This window comes from Urocampus carinirostris, chromosome 1, assembly GCF_059441175.1.
Source record: "Urocampus carinirostris isolate Australia breed hairy pipefish chromosome 1, RoL_Ucar_1.0, whole genome shotgun sequence".
NCBI lineage: Eukaryota > Metazoa > Chordata > Actinopteri > Syngnathiformes > Syngnathidae > Urocampus > Urocampus carinirostris.
Genome location: NC_142349.1, coordinates 15,516,025 through 15,538,932, shown reverse-complemented (window position 1 = coordinate 15,538,932; position 22,908 = coordinate 15,516,025). Strand labels below are relative to the sequence as shown.

General features: G+C 41.3%; 1 protein-coding gene and 1 pseudogene across 1 annotated transcript in view; both read right to left on the bottom strand.

The window, feature by feature from the left end:
• ppap2d (phosphatidic acid phosphatase type 2D) overlaps positions 1 to 18,016 on the bottom strand; it is a 33,800-nt gene extending 15,784 nt beyond the window's left edge. The window contains exon 1 of the mRNA XM_088328406.1: positions 17,524 to 18,016. Within this exon, the coding sequence (XP_088184532.1) occupies positions 17,524 to 17,713 (190 nt within the window). The 5' untranslated portion in view covers positions 17,714 to 18,016. The remainder of the gene's footprint in view (positions 1 to 17,523) is intronic.
• Positions 16,351 to 16,510, bottom strand: LOC148373697 (U2 spliceosomal RNA; annotated as a pseudogene).
• Positions 18,017 to 22,908: the final 4,892 nt, after the last annotated feature.

Sequence of the window (22,908 nt, the reverse complement as noted above, 5' to 3'; positions counted from 1 at the left end):
TTTTAGGATTACTTGGTTTTGGTTCTACACGTCTAAAATAGAAAAAGCGTGTGAAGTCAGGAATCAGTATTTCGAAATGTGTAAATTTGATCTATTTGTTAGATGAGCATTGTGAGAAAAGCAAGGAGTCATATACTTAACTTATCTATGTGAAGGACTTTAGGGGTGATAAATCAATCTGTAGTTTTGTCAGTTCACCAAAATTCCTTTCAAATGGCTTCCGTCCTGTTGCCAGATTAAGCTCAACTGATGATGAACCAAAAAAAGGTTGCCCTCAAGAACAAGAAATACATCGAACTGCTTTACACTAAAAGCAGAAAACTGTGCCCTTCTATTCTGCTTTACAAGCAATACATTGGACAGACTTTACATCATAGGCTAAACACTGCAGTAACAGTTGGAGCATGGACCTCTAGAGGACTATTGATACTCATGGATGTCTAATGGGAACCCTTGAGTGCTGACTAAGCCAGTGGTTTCTCTTACAGCCTCCGGCCTAATATTACTGATAGTGTATGTCCTAATTGCCCGAGTTGGCAAGGATCCAAAGATCACTTAAGAAAGCGGGCCAAAGTTCCTACAAAAAATTGTTGTCGCAATGTTAGGTTACACAGATTTCACACTGTCCAATTGATAGACAGTGTCACGGTCAAACTCAAGCTTTTTACCTATATTCTAAAATGGTTATATCAAAAGACATTCATATCAAGAAATTTGTCAGACAATGTTAAAAACACCAGGCAACATAAAGAAGAGGCGGGCGATGTGAGGGGGAAACCGAAGCCTGTACAGCATCTGCGACTTGCTGGACACTCATAGCCAGGAATGCATTTTACGTCAAGGAGTCTGAACAGAAAGAAAGAAAAGGGGTAAAGAGGGTGGGGGGGTGGAAGAAGGCAGAGGAATGAGAGCAGAAGGGATGTGTGCCTCTCTCAGAGAAAGTCTTCTGGTTCTAATTTACACATCTATGACCACAGCCCGAATGAGCTCACAGAGAGAAAACAACAACCAACTGCAAGGGGGAAAACTGGTGAAATGAAGCCCAGTTAAGCAACGAAAGGGAAAATTTTGTTTTATGGCCTTGTTGATAAACCACCCTTTAGAAACACAAGATTGACAAATGACGGTGGGACTGAAGTTTGGAAAGATGTGCCTTGAAAAGAGGGATGCGGCAATGAGTGAGAACTCCAGACGGAGGCGATTAGAGCAGTTCTGGAATGCAAGGGTCTGGGATTTTGGCTCTGCTGGGACCCGCTCAGTAAACACGACCCTACCTTAAGTTGAACAATAAGCCACCCCATTCTTTCCCATCCAGCCCTCAAGCTTAGACTCACACGGGCTGCAAACAAAACAAATCTGTAGCAATTGAAACAAGTGGACACTACACAAACAACAAAACCAAAAGTATGAATATCAATTTTTAGAAAAAAGGACACAAACTGGATACTTAAGTGTGTTTTTAACATGGTCAACTGGGAAAATAATTTTCTATGAACATTCAGTGGATCATGGATTAGCCTCAAGCTATGTCAAAACTGTTTCATCACAGCCAATAATATTGGACTGGATGCTCTTTACTCGACTTTGCCCTTGCATATAAGCAGAGGACGCACAATCAATAACTCGTCATGTCTATTGGACCAGGACTTAAATCCACAGACCTAGCTGGGCCAGTTAACAGAAAACTCTTCTAGGGTGGTCCAACTCGACGGGACCCCTTTCTAGCATGCCAAATTTTCCCACCTAAATTTTAAGATGTGTGTTTAGTGTCAAGTCAAGCCTGCAAATGAAAAACACAGGCGGGGTTCTGGAGTTATAAAGTGTCGTAATTTGTTCTCGCGAGTTCGATCATCCCCGCTGATGTCGTCACTAAGAGGCAACATGATGGCCGCCTTACGAGCTCATAAACAGCAGGGCGCAGCTGGTCTGGGTGGGCTTGCACAATCATTTGCTCCTTGGTGACTGCTCAATTTCACCTTGATCTGTTCCTGTATCTCACAGGCTGTGAGTCAGTTACTCTAAGTGAAAAGAGACACTCGTTGTTTTAACGAGATTAAGGGGAATTCGAGCGATTGTGCAGAGGACTGACACTTTTACAGGAAGTGAAGTCATTCACACCAAGGCTGTGATTAGGACAAGCACAATGGACGGAAACTGGCATGAGTGTGCCACTAGGTCAGGTGCCGGGAACTTTTTTTGACTTGAAGAGCCATGAAAGCAAAATATTTCAATGTTTTTTTTATTTTGAGAGCCACACCATATATCTTAGGACAACATTTTAAAAAACACCAAACCCGCTCTCCAGAAAAAAACTAATTCACATTTTATTTCGCTGTGTGATGTTTGATGATTTGATGAACATTTTGACCATTATATTTTCGTAAATTATGAGGTGAGCAGAGTACTTTTGTAAAAACGTCACCAAACACTGTAAACGAAAAAGATACAGATGTATTTTGAGTGAGCTATGTGTCGTGTCCAGCATGGTTGCCGTGGCAACCGGCTGGCCCCGCCCCCTGGGCAACAGCTGAAGCAGATCGCCTAATTTGCGCGTTTGCTTCTTCAGGGGGGTTTTGGGTTTTGCTGGTGCTGGCTCATTGCATTTTCTGTCTGCATTTTCCGTTCTGTTTTGCTATGTCCTGTTTTGTTTGATTCGGAGGAAACCTGTGTTCTCAAGTTTTGAGTAAAAGCCTGTTTTTCTGTATTGTCCCGGAGTTTTGGACGACTTTTATTTTGCTAAATAAAAGTTTTGATCGTCAACGCAGTTGAGTTCTCCCTTCCTGCTTCCTGCCTCCGTTCTGGTCCGGTCTCCCGTGACAGAATGAGCCAGCCAAGAAATGAACTCAGTGGTCGATCCCATCCGACTCCCGTGCCTGCCTGTACGACCCCCCCTGCCGAGCGCCGAGCGCCGAGTCCGATCCGTCCGACGCCGATGGCGCCTGCCTCTCCCCGTTCCTGCTTGTTCGGAGGAGGGAGCGGGGTTGCCCCAATCAAGAGCGTTTACCCATTCCGGGGTGCGAGGGGGGTTTTGGGTATTGCCCCGGGAAGATTTGACGCCCACCTGTCCGACTCTCCAGCCTGCCTGTTCGACTCCCCTGCCTGCCTGTTCGACTCCCCTGCCTGCCTGTTCGACTCCCCTGCCTGCCTGTTCGACTCCCCTGCCTGCCTGTTCGACTCCCCTGCCAGCCTGTTCGACTCCCCTGCCAGCCTGTTCGACTCCCCTGCCTGCCTGTTCGACTCCCCTGCCAGCCTGTTCGACTCCCCTGCCAGCCTGTTCGACTCCCCTGCCTGCCTGTTCGACTCCCCTGCCTGCCAGTCCGACTCCCCTGCCTGCTAGTCCGACTCCCCTGCCTGCCAGTCCTGTTTGCCTGTCTGATTCCGCCTGTCCTGTTTGCCTGTTCTGATTCCGCCTGTCCTGTTTGCCTGTTCTGATTCCGCCTGTCCTGATTCCGCCGGTTCTGATTCCGCCTGTCCTGATTCCGCCGGTTCTGATTCCGCCTGTCCTGTTTGCCTTTTCTGATTCCGCCTGTCCTGTTTGCCTTTTCTGATTCCGCCTGTCCTGTTTGCCGGTTCTGATTCCGCCTGTCCTGTTTGCCGATTCTGATTCCGCCTGTCCTGTTTGCCGGTTCTGATTTCGCCTGTCCTGTTTGCCCGCCGGACCCCCCCTGCCGAGTCCGGTCATCCGACGCCGATGGCGCCTGCCTCTCCCCGTTCCTGCGTGTTCGGAGGAGGGAGCGGGGTTGCCCCAATCGAGAGCGTCGACCCATTCCGACTCCGCTGCCGATCGCCTGTCCGACCCCCCCCCTGTCGAGCGCCGAGTCCGATCCATCCGACGCCGATGGCGCCTGCCTCTCCCAGTTCCTACGTGTTCGGAGGAGGGAGCGGGGTTGCCCCAATCAAGAGCGTTGAACCATTCCGGGGTGCGAGGGAATAATTTTTCTTTTTGGGACCTCAGGAGCTGTCCCTTAAAGGGGGGGCTCTGTCGTGTCCAGCATGGTCGCCGTGGCAACCGGCTGGCCCCGCCCCCTGGGCAACAGCTGAAGCAGATCGCCTAATTTGCGCGTTTGCTTCTTAAGGGGGGTTTGGGGTTTTGCGGGTGCTGGCTCATTGCATTTTCTGTCTGCATTTTCCGTTCTGTTTTGCTGTGTCCTGTTTTGTTTGATTCGGAGGAAACCTGTGTTTTCACGTTTTGAGTTTTTGTTCTGTTTTGTCCCGGAGTTTTGGACAACTTTTATTTTGATAAATAAAAGTTTTGATCGTCAACGCAGTTGAGTTCTCCCTACCTGCCTCCTGCCTCCGTTCTGGTCCGGTCTCCCGTGACACTATGTGTACAGAGAACTCCCCGACCTCTATCGTTTACCCAATCCAATTGCCCTGGGTGCTTGTCTTGCATTTTCTGTTTTCTTTTTTTTTTCTTTTTTTTCGTCATAAAGTGTCTCAACAGTCAACTTAGGTTGTTTAATGAGCTTACATATAAAGAATTCCTTAGAGTTGTAGAGCAGGAACGGGGTCTGTTGGTGTAACACTGTCACTGTAAAAATCTTTGCTCTATATATTTAGGACCAAATATAAGGTTGTGTTGCTTTGACTTTGCATACACAAAAAGTGTAAAGTCTCAAGAAGATTACAATGGCCCTCTATCATAACTCCGTGTCAGATGTACACATAAAAAGTGCCAGATCTGGCTCAAAAGCCATACGTTTTTTAACCCAGTCCTGCTTGTTCTTACTGGTTTCCCTTGGTGTGTTTGGAGCAGGTAGTGGTGTGATAAGCGTGATAAGACGTACTTTGTTGTTGAAGCATTTGAATCTGTTTAGTCTACCCTGATGACCACAAAACGAACCCACATTTTTTATTTGCTATGCTTATGGTCAAGGTTTAGTCAATTAACACATTTTTGTTTTTTCCTGTAGCTGTTTCAGGGACAAAATAATAAATGACAATCATGTATCACACTAGAGTAGAATAATAGAAATGTTTTTTCCCCAAACTCCAGCTGGTAAGAACATAATAGTAACATGAAGATGTTCACCATGTTCCAACAAAGAACAAGAAGAGCTCTTCCCTCCCCTCTTGACCCGTCACAGCTGTACCAGTGAAGACATACTTCTCACAGCTGCTTCTGTTCCCTCCACACTTGACTGACCTGCTTTCTAGAGGCCCAATATGGAACTCGGGACGTGCGTGTTGAGCTCAGGGGTATCTGCCTGCCCTGTCTGAGTCAGCAGGAACAGTAGTTGTGGTATGCATGTATCTTGGAAACTCTATAAAGGAGTTCTGTGGGGGTTTTAGTATGGGCAAGTGTGCAATATGAGGCAGGTTTGTGGTCCAGACTGCAAGGTTGAATCAGGGTGTTGGTGGTGAATGGAAAATAAGTTCAGGGCAGTTTTATCTGCGTGTTTTGGTCTGCAGGTTTTTAGTTTGTTGAGACACTTTCACACGAGGAAGCTGAGAGAACCTTAATACCGATCAAACCACAGCCCACATAGTGTTTTCTAGGGTAAGGCTGACAACTTGGAAAGTTTTTTTTTCTTTCCCGAGTTCTTTGAATTCTCTTCATGTTTAGTTGAAAATTAAAATGGATCCTGGTTTAAACTGTCACACAAATAATCAACGTATTTGATTATCAACATATTTTATATCAAGATATTTTTTGTAACAAGTAAAAACTATAGAACTGTTGTGTTACATTAAAAAAAATCTAAAAAATATATTTATTTATTGTTAAAAATAGCCTTTGGGCAACTATAACATGAAAACAAATACTTTCTGGATTTGACATTCTATAAAAGATGTCTAATATATTTACGAGATCTTTTGCAAAAAATTGCCAAGTAAATAAAATGATACTTCAAAACACTTTGATCATGGAAAGCCCGACATCAAAATGCACTCACACAACTCGGATGTGACTTTTTCAAGCATTTCAAGGAAAACAACAAAGTGCTCATTGAAAAGCCTTTCCTGTTGTATTTTTCCGCTCTTTTCCACATTCTCGTGTCCACTTGGAGCAGGCCCAGCAGACCAAAGCTGCTCACAGTCTACACACTAACTGTAAAAAGAGGCTCATTTGCTTTATTACTCTGTTTTTACCTATGGCCAAGAACAAGGGGCCAAGAAAAACAACTCACGTGCTCATTCACACCTAAGAACAATTCAGACCAGCTAATTAACCTGGCACGCATGTTTTGGAATGCGGGAGGAAAACGAAGTGCCCGATAGAAACCCACTAAAGCAAGAGGAGAACATGCAAACTCCGCACAGGGTGGCCAGTAGATTTGAACCCATGACCTTGGAACTGTGCTGCGACGCGCTAACCACTCATCCATGCTGCCGCAAAGTATTTCAATGCTAAGCAATTGAACACCATAGCAACATAATTGAGTACCATATCGTGTTTCTTCTTTTCACACTTTAAGCAACTTTTCACATACATGTACAGTTGAAATGTTCAAAACAAATCTCTGATTTTACTTGACGAAAATTTCAAAGTTATTTAAAATTATGATATTCTTCAGCCAAAATCGATTTTAAATTGTATTTTTCTCTTCAAAAATAGATGACTTCAGCAAATATCAGAATGAGTAACAATCTGGTAGAAATACTGATGCATCTCTAAAATATTCCAGCTGACATTTTGCTAATTACAGCACATAGCTAGGGACCACATTGGCCACTAATGCAACCTTCAAGTTAGGAGAAGATTGTGAACATATCTTTAAAAGTGCATCTGAAGTGATTGACTCTTTGAAACCTTCAGGCCGTCCACAGTTACACAAAGAAATTAGCAGATGATTAAGAAAAAGGTACCATAGGAACCCCATGACATCTCTTGGCAGTCACCCAATCTGGTGTCATGTCATTTCCTCTCAATCTGCTGGCAAAAGAGATATTTTCATGCAAGCTCTTGTGGGCTAATGAGTGAAGTACTAGATGGAATCCTTTAAAGGCAAAGCCCTGTAATGTATAGCCGAGAGCTAATGGATATAGCGGCGCAAGGCCGCGGTCTTACGTTGTTCACAAGGGAGAGTCAGCAAGAGCTTTTTCTCTGTTGATTAATATTTTGATTGCCACTTTTTTATTGGCACGCCCACCTTTGGCCGCAGAAGGGACGCCAAGTAAAATTTGTCAACAAACAATGAATACATGGCAGCTGGTTCTGCTAACACGCATTAACATTTCAGCTAAATTCACATACAGGAAAGCATTAAATATTCTTGGGCCTGCACGCCTTGACACGTTGTTATGCCTTGGCCGTGTACAGCCTCACTTACTCTGCCAAAAAACTGGAATCCTACTTACATAAATCTACCACCCGTCCAACACAGGCTGACATAAAAAAAAAAACTTTATATATATACACACACACACACACACACACACACCTCACAACTTGCATGAACTCACTTTTAAACGTGTCCTTTTATTATGGGAGGAGGAAAGCGGAAAATGGGCAAAATACTGACTGTACCACCCAGCCTGCTTTAGAAGTTTCACATACTGTGAAAACAGCGTAGTTGAAATAAAACAGCCCTGCAATGCAAAAACATAGTTATATCATCAATTTTCGATTCCTAGAACAGGCAAAAAAATATATATATCTGTTTTGAGAGAAGAAAGACTTCATAAGATTGTGCGGTCGCAGGCATAAAATGGGTCCAGGGTTAAAAAGGTGAGAAGGGCGTGGAGGATATATGCTCCGGTACACTGTACAACCCAACAAATCATTGGGCTTTGTCGACCCACACTGTGTTTAAGTGATCTGCAGGAGCCACCACACACACATGCACACACACATGCATACACTTTGGCGATATAGCACGAAACCAAGATAAGAGATTAAGCCTAGATATGTTTGTTATTTTGGCCGAATCTAGCTTCATATCGGTTGCGGTTAAATTTAGCTTAGTTCAGTTACTGTGATGATTTGTTCTCTGAAGCAGGGGTGGCCCATCCAGTCTGCAAGAGTCGAATGTCCTAAATGCTCTTGAGGTTCTCTATTCTCTCTAGTCCTGAGGTGATACAAATTAATAGATTTGACAGAGAGCCCTAAGCTACGCCCACCACAACTACGGTATCCATGTATCACACACGGGGAAAATAGGACGGTCGGAACAACAGCGAGCGACTCTTTAGTCGCTATTCCTGTTAGCATAGCTGTATAATTTCTAACTTATAATGCAAACTTATCTGAAAGACAGTAGAAAAGAGTCTCAATTATTATATACAAAGTTATATTCATGGCATCAAGGTGTCCAACGACTCTATTAACCTCGTAATGTTGGCGATCTATGAGGAAGTCGTGAACCCGTACCAACTTCACCTCAGACGGCAAATTTAAAGCAGGGTATATACACTTTTTTTTTTTCCTTCAAAAAAACATAATTGTGAATTTTTAATATGTCACTCACTCTAATATCTGGCGTATCAAATGCTATAAAAGAAGCAAAGGTTTCTTTAGGCTGTCTTTGCGGATAACTTTATAAGTTCATACGACATGACAAAACAAACCCATTCCAGATTTTTTCAAGGCCTGTCCCAGTTTCTATTTCATAGTAATACACCAAATAAGCGTGGCAGAGAGGAGTTACATGTCATGCTGTGAGGCTCGTAGGGTGCTGTGTTATAACCGACTCAACAGCAGCGTACATTTTTTAATAAAATTTAAGAAAAATAAAACACTTACTGTAGAACGAATAACTTAGTCCCAGTTCCCATAACTCATCTTCACATTAAGTTGGACATGAAGGTGCCCACATGCCTTTATCCACTTCAAACACTACTCCAAATCAGCTTTTGGCTGAGGAAAAGGGACTTCATTCTCACAATCTGATTGGCTAGCTTGATAACAATCCAGGTGATTTGAATGACCTGTATTGGAGCAGAGAACCTCCAAAAACAATTGCAAGACATACGGTTCTCGAGGACTGGGTTTCGCACTACTACTTTACAGCTAGCCTGCTCCTGACCAGGCTGACAATCAGGCTTAGATTGTTCCTGGTAATACATCTGGCATTTCTACTGTCTATCACATGAAAAATTGATGAATTTTATAGCATTTCCACAGACTTTCTTGATAAGTTGCATTACTTTACTTTAACTATCCTGCAATACAATTTTACATGAGGGCTTCATTGTCATTTCATTAAACTGTGACAGTATAATTGCAACAGTCATTTTATAGCCATTCAGAAGAAAAAACTATTTGTGCACTTGCGCCTAGGCAAGCAACTTCCTGTTAGGGGTTTGAGCTTGGGGAAAGGCTTGTTGACATCTGGCTGAGGATGCACGGGCTGTGGTCCACCAAACGAATACAATCTTGGAGATGTTGGTCAGAACTTTCTTCCTCTGGACCAGGCATGATCTGGACCTTTGGGTGAGTTCTATTGGACCTAAAATACTTGCTTTTTGGATGGTAGGTTTCAGCTTGTAAAGCCCTCTCTCCTAATAAAGCCGTGGTCATCATGTGCAGCTGTTGTGCAGAAAAAAAGGTTTGACAACTAACTATCATGACATGTAACAGTATGGAAAAATAACAATAGTTTTAACAACGCTGTCATTCATCTTAACACGAAGCTAACTACAATAGTGAACGTTGGCGAACAAAAAATGATTCATCAACAATTTAATAAAGTTTTTGCACACATGCCATGTGTTTTATTGCAGTGGCAATTAAGAATACATGTCAAATGGACATTAGAGATTTGAAGAATATACATATCATAGTTGTTTTTGAGAATCTTGAAAGGGACACAAAATATTGCAGCCTAGCATGTTGCGTTGTTTATGGGATTCGCCATTATGAAAATGCTGTGTTCCGTCAATGACGTTACAGATCTAATGGGGAAAAAAAAGCCAGATAGGTGAACTTTGAAAGAAAAATTCTCATGTACCCCATATATTTCCATACTATATTTCCATAATTGAAAAATAAATAGTGTTTGGAAATACCTTTAGAGAATTTCAAAATTTCTTCAAGTAGTTTGTCAAAGTCAAAATACCATGCATGTGTTCGACATGATTTACTTATCTTAAACTGAAAGGATGTGTAAATAGTTTTAATGATTAGTCAATTATATTGACAAACAGCAGCTGCTTAGCAGCTTTGGGTTTTGTTAAAGAAAAACAAACATTGTAGAAAAACAATTTGAAGGACGAGCGGAGTTACACAGATGATAAGGTAATTTTACAGCCTGGCCTCCAGTAAATCAACTCGTAATCACCATAATTGTTTGGGGAATGTCGACCTACAGAAGGACCACCTTGTCTCTGAAGCCAAACAGCAGTGCAAATTGTCGGGCCTGTCCCCGCATGCTGGTATAACATGACAAGCGGACGATTCCTAGTGACCCCTGTGTGGAAGGATGTTGCCGTTTTTCCCTGCAGGCCAGAACACCCTGTCAGGTCAAGCCCCTTTATCGTCCCGCCATGACTAGGAATGCACGCTCACTAATAAATATGCCGAAAGACAACACATCAGGCAGCTTATTTGCAATTGACTTTAATAGATATGAAGCAGTAGCAGGAGAACCCAAAAAACGGTCAAGACTGCCGGCTGACTATGTCAAAGAAGCTCAGAAGACAAACAAATGTAGACATGAGTTTTTTTGGCAACAAAGAGAAAAATCAATTTCATGAGCAGTCCGAGGAGCTCACTGCCAGCATCAGTCCGTCCAGGTTGCACATGCAAACTACTACAGGCAAAAAATAAAAACAAAAAAATAGTGCTGTAAAAATATTTTCTGTGTAAGTTAATTTAAAGTTACAGTAGCTTTAATTTTAAATGTACAGTAAGTGCTTAAGTATCATTAACAGTCTCTCGATCTAATACTTGTCAACCTCCGCCAATTGCTCTCCTTACTAATGAATGCAAATTATTAGGCGATAATAAACCTTTAAAACACAACACAGCACCTATTTACTCACAGAAAAGCAGACAATGTAGAACACCTCAACAATATTAGCAATCTATGACGATCTGGATTAGAGACCAAATCTGTAAGACGAGAACACTCTTTTTCCAAAAAGTCTTTTCCCGTATAAAAAAATTGTAATGCGGCATACACAATTTGAAATGATTAGAAAACGGATAAGATGCAGGAAACACGTTTAAGTTGTAAATTATTGATCGCTGTGACTCTTCGTTTTAAACGGCCGCGCTTACTCTACACCACTTCGCTACAGACCTCATTGCATTTTATTTCGTTATTATCATCTTGTTTATCTCATTACTGTATTTTTATGTTTAATTACGGATTGAATGTGTTTTAGTGATCAGGACGATGTGTTAAAACTGTTTAGGGTTCATTTTGATGCTTTTGAGAGGTCGGGAAAGGGACAATTAGTTTTTATTTATATCATAACGGGAAAAGTTTGCTCATTACATGAACAATTCGAGCTACCAGCACGATCCTGGAATGAATTAAGCTCGTATGAAGAGGTACCACTGTATTCAAGTTTATTCCAAATGACACATCATCATCCTGTTTTGTCAAGGCTTCATTGTGAGGTAAATAAAGGGGAAAAAGCTCCCAGCATTGTGTGCTCCCACTTGAGCTGATAACAGAATGAGGACGGCGACATGCTCGAGGGTAAAATTCCAAAGTTACAGTCCTCAATGAGCCCCTTCACGCCATGAATTACGCCGCCAGGTCAAACCGTCTGCTGATGGCATTTTCTTACTGGGCAAATTATGTTAGTCTCAGATAAGAGGATTTCTCTAAAAGAAGGAGCCAATTCATAACCAATAAGAGGCGGCATTCACTGTGGGATGACCCTAGATAAGTCAAGGTCGGGCCTCAGCAGATAAGCGCTTGGACGCCTAGCGAGGCTGAGACGGGCAGGATGCGCAACAGACTGGTAGAGATTTAAATGGTAGGGGTGTGCGTATAGTTCAAAAATTTCTATATTATCAATACTAAACAAGTTTTCAATACTGTTGTCCTGGGATTGATACTTCAAACATCCACCAACTTCATCAAAGCACCGCTTCTCTATGTAGAGAGTTTAGCTCTTATCTCTCTCACCCAGTGCCCACCGCCACTCTCTACGTTTATACCTGTTTGTATGACGGACAAGCACACTTGTAGCACCTCACCCTACCTGGCCTACTGCTGCATCCACCTTGCCAGGCAGAAAAGAGAACCGAGCTGCAACCAAAAATGTAAATATGTTAATGTTCCTGAACGAAAACCTCTAAATGGGTATTTACTATGGTAACAAAGCCAGTGAGGAGCAATTGATACTTTATTTGCCCTTCTGACTTAATTTCAAAATACTGTGCAATGGGTGGATGGTTGTTATAAAGTATTTATATTTTTGTTACATTGCTGCTTTTTTGGTTTGACTCTCTTGACATTTGAGCTAAAACAGGTGTAATCTATTTTTTATACTTTTAAGATTTATAATTTAGTTATTTAATAAAAAATGTAACCTTTTTGATGCCTGAAATCTTTATGACGTGTATATGGAAAATATAAACTAACTTAAAGGGGAACGTGTTAAATATTTCAATGATCATAAAAATTCTAAGCAAAAAGTACCGGTTTTGATCAATACTAGCCTGTATTTACTTGGACCGATACCAACATTTCCAGTATTTCCCACTTGTACTGCCTGGAAATATCCACCTCATAATAAGATTGAGAGTTGCTTGATTAATGAGATGATAATACAAATTTGTTATCCTAATATCCCAGAGTTTTGCAAAGTAAACATTATTTTTTTTTAACGCCACCTGTGGACGGATTCATCAAATGAATAAAAGGTGCCAATGATTTCTGTCATCCTCAATGAACTAGGAAGTGGTTTTCCAACAAACAGTTGTACAAACAAATGTTAACAAGGTGCCCCAATACAATTTCCACTTTTGTTTACATTCAAGCCTTGGTAGGGATCTGTTCTCTACCCAGTGATGTTGAAGTTGATAACTCAATCTAAAAAATGTAACCCACAAACATAAGACCCGGCATCAATATTATGAGGGAGTCTTTTTTTTACCTAAACCACTTAAAACAAGGACATACAGGCTCATCACCACCCTAAACAAGTGCGCAAAACTGTGAAAATATATATCTTATAATGGGAATTGTTGCTGCTGCTAATATCGTTGCACTACTTTTCATTGCACTATTGTTACGATATACTGTTTTTTTCATCGCATTTGGCCCAGTATCTAAGAATTTTGTTGAAAATATTTTTTGCCTTTTCATTCTGACAGTATTTTGTCTTATTTTTCTGCTTAAAAGCATTAATTGTCACGGTTGCCATGGCGCCCAATTGGTCCCCGCCGTGTGGCGCCAGGTTCTGTCACGGTTGCCACGGCGCCCAATTGGCCCCGCCCGTAGACACTAGCTGAAACGCATTGACAGATTGCTCCCTGACTACTTAAACGCAGTCTGTGAAGAAAAATAAAACACTTACTGTAGAACGAATAACTTAGTCCCAGTTCCCATAACTCATCTTCACATTAAGTTGGACATGAAGGTGCCCACATGCCTTTATCCACTTCAAACACTACTCCAAATCAGCTTTTGGCTGAGGAAAAGGGACTTCATTCTCACAATCTGATTGGCTAGCTTGATAACAATCCAGGTGATTTGAATGACCTGTATTGGAGCAGAGAACCTCCAAAAACAATTGCAAGACATACGGTTCTCGAGGACTGGGTTTCCCACTACTACTTTACAGCTAGCCTGCTCCTGACCAGGCTGACAATCAGGCTTAGATTGTTCCTGGTAATACATCTGGCATTTCTACTGTCTATCACATGAAAAATTGATGAATTTTATAGCATTTCCACAGACTTTCTTGATAAGTTGCATTACTTTACTTTAACTATCCTGCAATAAAATTTTACATGAGGGCTTCATTGTCATTTCATTAAACTGTGACAGTATAATTGCAACAGTCATTTTATAGCCATTCAGAAGAAAAAACTATTTGTGCACTTGCGCCTAGGCAAGCAACTTCCTGTTAGGGGTTTGAGCTTGGGGAAAGGCTTGTTGACATCTGGCTGAGGATGCACGGGCTGTGGTCCACCAAACGAATACAATCTTGGTGCTGCTGATGGCATTTTCTTACTGGGCAAATTATGTTAGTCTCAGATAAGAGGATTTCTCTAAAAGAAGGAGCCAATTCATAACCAATAAGAGGCGGCATTCACTGTTAGGGGTAAAATGGTGCATTGAAAATTTGTGCAATAACATTAGCAGCAACTAAAACTCCCAAGTCTAGTGGTGCAGTCAAGGCCAAGGCTTTTGGAGTTTGAGATAAGAATACAATAGTATACATGAAGCAACTATTACTAGGTCCTGGTCCTGGTCATGACATAAGAGAATAATCCAGAGTGTGACCTAAGACAAGTTAAAATGCCTTTGATTCCAAGGACTCTTTTAAAATAGTCTCATAACAAAGACTGATCACAAGAACGATAACATCAGTCTAGTTGCCAAGCAATGAATTTCAAAGCACAGGTATAAAGCTTTCACCTGGCCACCTATAGAAAATTTACAATGATACTAACACACATGTTTAAGGCATGTAGAAGGAAGCTGGATTTCCTGAAGAAAAGCAAACAAACCCAACATTTGAAGACCAGATCTGAGAGTTGAAGCCTGAACTTCAAAGCTAAGAAGCTCAGCAGGCCAAAATGTTACTCTGCAGCGCTGTCACTTGTATTTCAAATAGCAAAAACATCTGACTTCCGCTTTATTTTTCCTGCTTAAGACTCACAACGCTCTGGTCCACGAGTTATGTCGGCGGGGATACAAGCGGGTGGCAAAGGATGTTCAGTAGAGGAGGGAGGGGCTGCCAGTTTCCTCCGTTACATTGAGTTAAATGCAGATTGTGTTTTAAGAACATAAAACGTCATCGAGCAAACTTTCAAGATAAAACGATTAATGGATGATCTTTCTCGTTTAACCGTCAAACAGGACTTTGGACCAGTCAATCTGCCTGCACAGGTTCACCTCACTCATTCGCTTTCAATCCTGCCTTTTTAGTAAAAACAATTAATAAAAGCGCAAATCAAAACCTCGTGGTGGCAATGACACTGATAAATAACGTTTCATTTGATTCTATATTTTCTGCAAGTGTTGCACTACACTTGTCTGTAAAGATCACCTGTAGCTTGTTTCAAATGACTATTAAATCACGTATGTGTTAGAAATGCTCATCTGAGTTAGAACAGCCCTTGTATTTTTTTTTCCATCTGCTTTTATTTTACTTTTAGTAAAGCTGTTTGGAGTGGAACGTGCTAGGTGGGAGGAACTGCGGGACAGGGTGGGGTGTGGAGTAACTTGATGCAATTGCCCCCATTTTTTTTCTTTGTGTTCCCTCTAACATCCAAAAGTAAGTGAAAGTAAGAAAAGGTCTGTCTCAAGTAAAGTCCAAACGCCATCCCAAACTAAAAGATCAAAAGTTTTTCCGAGTGTGTCAAAAAAATGCTTGAACAAAAATCAAACACTTTACAGAGGTTACAATGATGACATAATGGCAGCAGCAAGTAAAAAAGGATCCAAATTCCGCACAGCCCCTTAAAGGTTACCTCAAACAATGCACCCCATTTTAACATATTATATTAGCTGGATGGATGGATGGATGGATGAGGAGCGAATGTTGAAGAGGATATACAGTAAGTAAGTAAGTAAATGGAAGGAGACCGAGAGGAAGGCCGCGGTTGATGGATGGTGTTATGAGTGCACTGCAGGAAAGAGGTCTCAATATAGTGGAAGCTGGAGCTCTTGTTGGTGATAAGAATGAGTGAAGAGGTGTAGTAAAAGGATAGTGGGATGTTTAGATGTGTTCTAAGGGATGGGACAGGGCACCTGTATGATGCAGCAGGGGTAAACCAGTGAAAGCTGTCGGGCCCTGTTTTTGAAGAGAAGAGTGTGTTGTGTCACCCTGACACGAGCTACATGGCCGCTTTCTTGTCCCATTTCATCTGGAGGGACGAAAGCATGACCGACTTGGGTGCCGAGGTGCTTAACGTGTTTGGGTGTTTGGGCATTTGGGTTGGCCATGGTCCACAAAATTTTGTGAGTTTTTTGCTACTTTTTCCCTTTTTATTCTTTTTTTTGTATGTGTTGTTCTTGCTATCGGTCACCCCTCTCGAGGGATATGACCAGGGTAGATGATGGATGGATGGATGGATGGAAATAAATGAAGAGGGGCTTCCCTTCTATGCAAGGAGGGGGGTTTTTATGGGTTATTGATCTATCTTCGTTATTCATTATCCATTATCCGTTATCGGTCAGTTCATAATACGCTACAAAGCCTAGGAGCCGGGACACTTACTCTCAGCCAAAAGGCCAAGCTAAGGTCCTAGCCCTAAAGCCTTGCCGCGATCATTGCGAATGCACCGTTCCCGGTGGTACTGCAATACCGGGCCGATGCGTGGAGTGGACAGAGCAAGCTCATATTCCATCTCCGAAATGCAAAAATCAAAGAGGCCAAGCTAAGGACCTAGCATCAAATGGCCAAGCAAGGCCAAGAAGGCCAAGCTAAGGACCTAGCATAAGGTACGCAGTTCAAAAACCACAACCGGCCAACACGACCAGAAATATCCGGTAACAGGCCAAGCTAAGGTCCTAAAGACCTTTAGCTGAGGAGCATCTAAAATGACCGTATTTATTATGGATTGCCCACCAAAGTGATTTGAAATCGCCCAAAAAAATCTGTCTTGGTAACTTTGGCACTTACGGTTTTAAAGAAGGCACATATTGTTGTTTTACTATTCTGGAGACGGATTGTGTTTTGCATGTAAAAATGGAGTGGAAGATAGAATCTACTGCTTTTTAATGGTAAAAGGTCAGCATGTATGCATTCTTTCCCAAACAATAGGGCAAAAGATTTTCATCTTTGGCATTGAATGTGTTACCTACTTTATTGTAACAGTTAAGTCAATGCAGTTTTAAACTCAGCTCGCTATAGAAACTCAACACTGTCCTCTAGCAGTCGAAGAAAGCCTTTGGTTGGCATTTATTTTAAAAAAATCATAACTTTTGATAGAATATACGTAAAGACCCGCTTCTTCTTTTTTCTTTACTCTGAAATGCATGGTGGCATGTGGCCAGTGTTAAGGGATCCATGAATGTGAACTAACAAGAAGCTATTATATGGGTTTGTACCCTCTTTTTCATGTTATTCTTTATTTTTATTGTCAATGTGGGAACTGTATTTGTTGTTGTTCCAAGGGGATCCCGTACTCCAGCTGGGCACTGTAAATTATGCGGCTGACATTCAATGTAACCGAGCACGATTATGTTTTGATCCCAATTCCCACGTCCTTCTCTTGGGAATTTTCGGGTGAGCGGAGGTTACCATGGGAACAGATGAATTCAACAACTGCTCCCGGCTCCACTCTTCCCACCCTCCTGTCCCCCTACAGGGAACGCTTTCGTCTGGATGATCTAGGGCGGGAGGGGGTCGAATTCCACTCCATTTCCCACCAAATGAATTGAACGCACTTTGCGTGTAATGTAAATTCTGTCACAAATTAATTAAAAGCAGCGACGTGCTTACCGACACAAAGACATATGACATCCAAGCCTACGAGCATCTTCCTCCTGGTGCAGATGGAGTCGTCCTCCTCCTCCTTCTCGGTATTACCGAGGAAATGCTTCCCGGCGCCGTTCTCCTTGCCCTCCCCGGCCCCGTCGCTGTCAGGCAGCCGGGGCAGCGCTCCGCTCCCGCTTGCCTTCAACTTTTGCATGTCCCTCCCCTCGAAAAGTCACTCAAATGGCTCCTTAGCGGCAGCTCAAAGTCCGCGGAGAAGTATCAGAACTTTTTAGTGAGTCCGTCGGTGCCAGAAATCCATTTTTGGGTAGGACAAGCGATCGCAAGACCCGGGGATAGCTAAGCAGTCGTCGGTGCGGGCATCCGATGGCCGACCGTCCTGCGGGACTGACAGCTGCAAGTGGGCGGGCGAGTCAGCAAACTTCACTTGGTCCTCAAGCGAGAAATCTCGAACCGTCCCCTCAACTGCACTCACGTTCCTTTCAATACGAGACAGGGAAAAGTTTTGTTCTGTGGAGTCGACTTCAAAGTAATGCCTCTTTTCCGGCGTCGTCTTTTATTTTTAAAGGACAGGTTGGTGCTTCTGGGTTTGATTACGTTAGCTTGACTTTGGTTTTTGCTGAAGACCATAGGTCCCCTAACTTTCCCGTGAGGGCCACATCACTTTTTCTTTCACTGATGAAGGGCCGGGGTCAGATTATAATCTAAAAGGGTGACGATTGCAGGAGTTCATAAATGTATAAATGTAATGTTTTCCAAAACGTCAAAATCAAATAACCTTGCTGTTTTTTTTTTCACAAAACAAAAGTAAAAGAAAAGAAAAAGAATAGAAAAATATGAAAAAAAGTTTTTTCTTGAACTGAAACAAATAAGAATCTTTGGGTTCTTCACAGAAAGAAAGCCATGGAACATAAACTTTCTCCACAGGTCCAAGTTCAGCTTAGTTGTCATAGACATGGTCTAGTTTACACAATATCCGGATTTCACAACTGGAGGGTCGGGACCCAAATGTGGGTCGCGGGCCTTTGCCTTGGCAAAATAATGGTGAGAAGAAAAAAAAAACAGAGGGTCAGTTAAACTCCTGAACAGTTGATGGTGTTCAGGACCAGCCCAAGCCTTCATGGGGCCCGAAGCAAAATTAGATTTAGGGCCCCCTATTACTTGATCATTTGCATCCATACTAGAACTCATTTCATGTTCTACTCCAGGGGTTGGGAACTATTTGGAGTCAGGAGCCGCATGTGACAAGTTATACTTCTTTTGAAATAAATTAGTTTGGTCAAATTGGTTTTGAAAAAACCACAATTAGAGCAAAATACAGTAGTATATTTGGTCGTCGTTTTAAACACTTCATTTGTTATTTAGATTTGAAGTATCGCTGTAGTGTTTTTTTTTCTTTTTAGTTTTTAGTATTTCTTAAGTTTGATTTTTATCGTAGTTCTATAGGTTTTTTTAGGTGTTATTTAAGCGTCATTTTATTTTTGTACTTTTTTATGTAGTATTTCCACAGTAGCACTTTTTTAGTATTTTTGTAGTACCTTTGCTGTATTTCGAAAGTAGATTTTGTTGTTGTTGCTCTGTAATAGTCTCTTAGTATTTTTGTATCATTAGTCGTTTTAGGATTATAGTACTTTGTAGTAATACTGTCGTATTATTTTTCAGTATTTTTTGTACTATCTTTGTATTTGTAGTATTTCCTTTATAAGAATGTTTGTTGTATATCTGTAGTATGTAGTAGTACAGTGATACTAGTTTAGTTTTATTTTTCCTACCCTGAAGGCCATGTCTAATGTCAATGCATAAACTGTGTCACACATTAATATCAATGACAATAAAAAGATATTTAGACATATATTTTTTGTAGTATTTTTGTCATAATATTTCTCTAGTAGTTTTTAATGATATAGTAATATGTGTTGGTATTTTTTTAGAAATACAATTGATGTATTTCCAAAGCCGTATTTTAGTAGTATTTTTGTATAAATCATGTAGTATCTTACTAGTAGTATTTTGTCATATTTCTTAAGTATTTTTGTAATATTACTGTAGTTGTCTTTTTGTAGTATTTTTTGAGTAAATAATCATCCAGTAATATTTTGTAATATAGTTTCACTTTAGTATTATTTTTGTAGTAATTCTATAATATTTTTGGGGGGGAAAGCAAAATGGTTTATGAGGTCCCTGTTTTCAAGCACTATATTTGATATTTAGATTTGTAGTTTTTGTTTAGTATTTTTGTTGTATTTCTGTAGAATTATTTTTGAGTGGGCACACAAAGACAACGACAACAATGTTGGCACCCAAAAAGTTAACCACACGTGGGGGCCTCCTAGTGGTTGCGGGGCCGTAAGCAGGCGCTTAGCTCGTTTACTTAATTAACATTTTGTTGTGAGATCCTGAGTTGCTCGACATGAATGAGGTTTATTATAAAAAAAGATAAAAAAAATAAGTAGCTTGGACGTTCACTGTAGAAGGAACAAATACATGCTAATATAATTAAGTAGACTAATACATTTTCTTATTCAAGTTATTAATTAATTTTATGCATTAAATTATTGTTGCTAATATACTGATTAAAGGGATAACCACTAACCTGACTTTTTTTTATTTTCTCCTTTTATACTTCCTTTTTTTCTTAACTTCTTTATACAACATCATAATTCGTAATATAATGCATCAAAGCAAGTGAGCCGTTTGAGAGCCGGCTCGCTTTAATGAGTTGAGCCGAAAAAAGCCGGTTCTCTAAAGAGAGACAGAGTTCCTTTCACTACAGACCTACCACATGAAATCCGATGTTTTTAAGACCACATGTATTTCAAATTTACTCAATCAACCCGCCTGTTGTTTTCAGATCAGGATGACTTACGGCGTTTTAATTCATGTTTGGCCATTGTGACTTGATGATTGTATCCAAAGAAAATTCCCAACTATGCTGTAATGTTCACCTGTGATCGGAATGATGCATGATGGGAAATCCCAGGCGGCAGACGCATGCGCAAAGTAGCATCAAACCGCTTGCTTTGTTTGCAACGAAAAAAAATGATACAGAGATAGAGGCTACCGCGGCGAACTCGTTTGACTTGATTTGCCGTTTCGTGATAGTCGCGTATACCGGATGGTACCCATAATTGACAATTTTGCGTTTTTCCGTACAGATTTTCTTGTACGTCATACACATCCTAAAATGCATAATAAACGTACTTTGTACAGCAAAAACGGACAGATTGATAGGTAAGGATCAATCCCTTCAAACTCGTAGTGTCGCTGCTAATTTGGAAATAAGTACTGACTATATTTTTCACAAGAAGCTCAAGCTTTTTCAGTATTTACCTGTTTATGAGTTAATTAGAAGAAAAGTTCATTTTGTTAATTTCAATTAGCCCTCTTTTGTAAGTTATTTGGAGTTTGTGGATAGTAACTGTTACAGAAAAATTATTTTTTCCACCCATAGTGCAGTGTTTATATTTGGATTCAGTGGGTGAGGTTTATCAAAAATGCTACTTATTGAGCATTAGAGGGAATATTATTACTAACAGTGGTTTCAGTTTTGCTAGCCATTCTGTTAAGGAAATGTGAATATATTTACCTTCATCTGGTTTAAATTGCAAAATTCTTCCATTCAACACATTTTAGAAGTGGAAATTGAAACCAGTACTTTGTTTGTTGTGGGGGACCAAACTCCTATAAAAAAGAGGAATGGGAGCCACCAGGCTGTACTTGGCCAAGACACACCGCAGGAAGTGTTGCCTTTGAGCCAGGTGGTTAAAGGATCCGTGAACCGTGAACATGTGAAATGCACAACAAAACTCACATTCATTTCTGATACGCTAACTAAAGATTGTGTTATAATGAGATAAAACCCAATGCCTTTTCATATGTCCTCTGTATTACTGGTAACCCTCCGGTAAGTGTTCGGGCTTTTCACCACTGCAACCTGGGTTTGAATCCTGTTACCACCAAAAACGCGTAGTCAGGCTTGGAGTTCTTTCCTAAGTAAAAAGAGCTTCATACACGAATAAATATGGTATATGAAAAAAAAAAAATTAGAATGCTCTGTGGTATTGTTGAGGGAGGCGGACCAAAAGTTAAAGGGCTTCATACTCGGCCCGTGCGCTGTAGTTTAGGGAGCACGGCAGAAAGGGAAAAAAATCTATGGGCAGCAATCAATCGAAAGCGGACCCATCCGATCACTATGTTCCCCACTTTGTTACATTGATCTAATGATGCCGGACAAAGAGGCCACACTTCATTAGGGTCACAAGCTGACTTTCTACTGGAAAAGAGCTGCCATTCACAAACAAACGTATATTTACCGAGAAATTTTGACTTATATCAAAGAGAGAACTAAGGCCAAATGAATTCATCTTTTGTGTGTTTCTTGTCATTGATGTTTTCCAGAAATCATCGACCAGTAATCAGAAATATGAACCACCAATGAAAGACTTTTCACAAATGACAGCTTTGCACAGTTACATGTTACGTGTTTTTGCTAAATGTTATACTTGTAATTGTGCTATCGATACGATGTACTGTTTTAATTTTTTTCACTGTTATTGTAACTTATGCCAGTCTCTGGGCCAGGTGTCTCAAACTTACGTCCTGGGGAGGACAGTTTGAGGCTCGATATAAAAGATTAAAGAGACAGTGTGTATTATTAGGGGCCTCATGGTAGTTTAAAGTCTATTATTGATTTATAGAATAAGCAAAAATACATTAACTCTGATATAAACATGCATGCTGGAGAAATTTACATTTATTTGACATAACATTTGTCAGGATTAGAACAGAAACAGGACCCAATTGCGTAACGTTTACCACAAGTGTTATTGAAAGAAAGAGGAAGGGCTGCACCCACTATCTGGTGTTCACTGGACGCGGGAAGCAAGTCGCTTTCGGACTCGGACTGTGATCCGAACACGGAAGTTTATCTCCCGTAGCGAGCGATGGCGGTGGCAGGGACGGAAAAAATGGTCGGTAGCCGGGACTCGGAGAACAAAGCGTGGTCGGGGTCAGAAATGAGTCGTAAGCCAGGACGGGAGAGTAGACGTAGACGGGATCAAAAATGGGTCGTAAGCTGGGACGGGGGAGCAGACGTGGTCGGGATCAAAACAGGTTGTAGCCGGAGACAAACAGGAGCAAAAATGGGACAGGCGGGAGACAGGGTCGAAAAAGGCTAGCCTTGTATAAACAGAGGTTCGCAAACAGACTGACAACAGGGGATTGACAGGACTGGGTTTAGCTAGGGACAGGGAGCCAATCAGAACCCGCAGCGGTTGGCGCCAAACGAGCAGGAAAAGGTGATTCACATCGGTAATCATGACGACAGTAACTAATTGTCCGCCATCATGCTGACAACCGTACCTGAAAAAAAAGCAACTGGTTTTTTTTCCT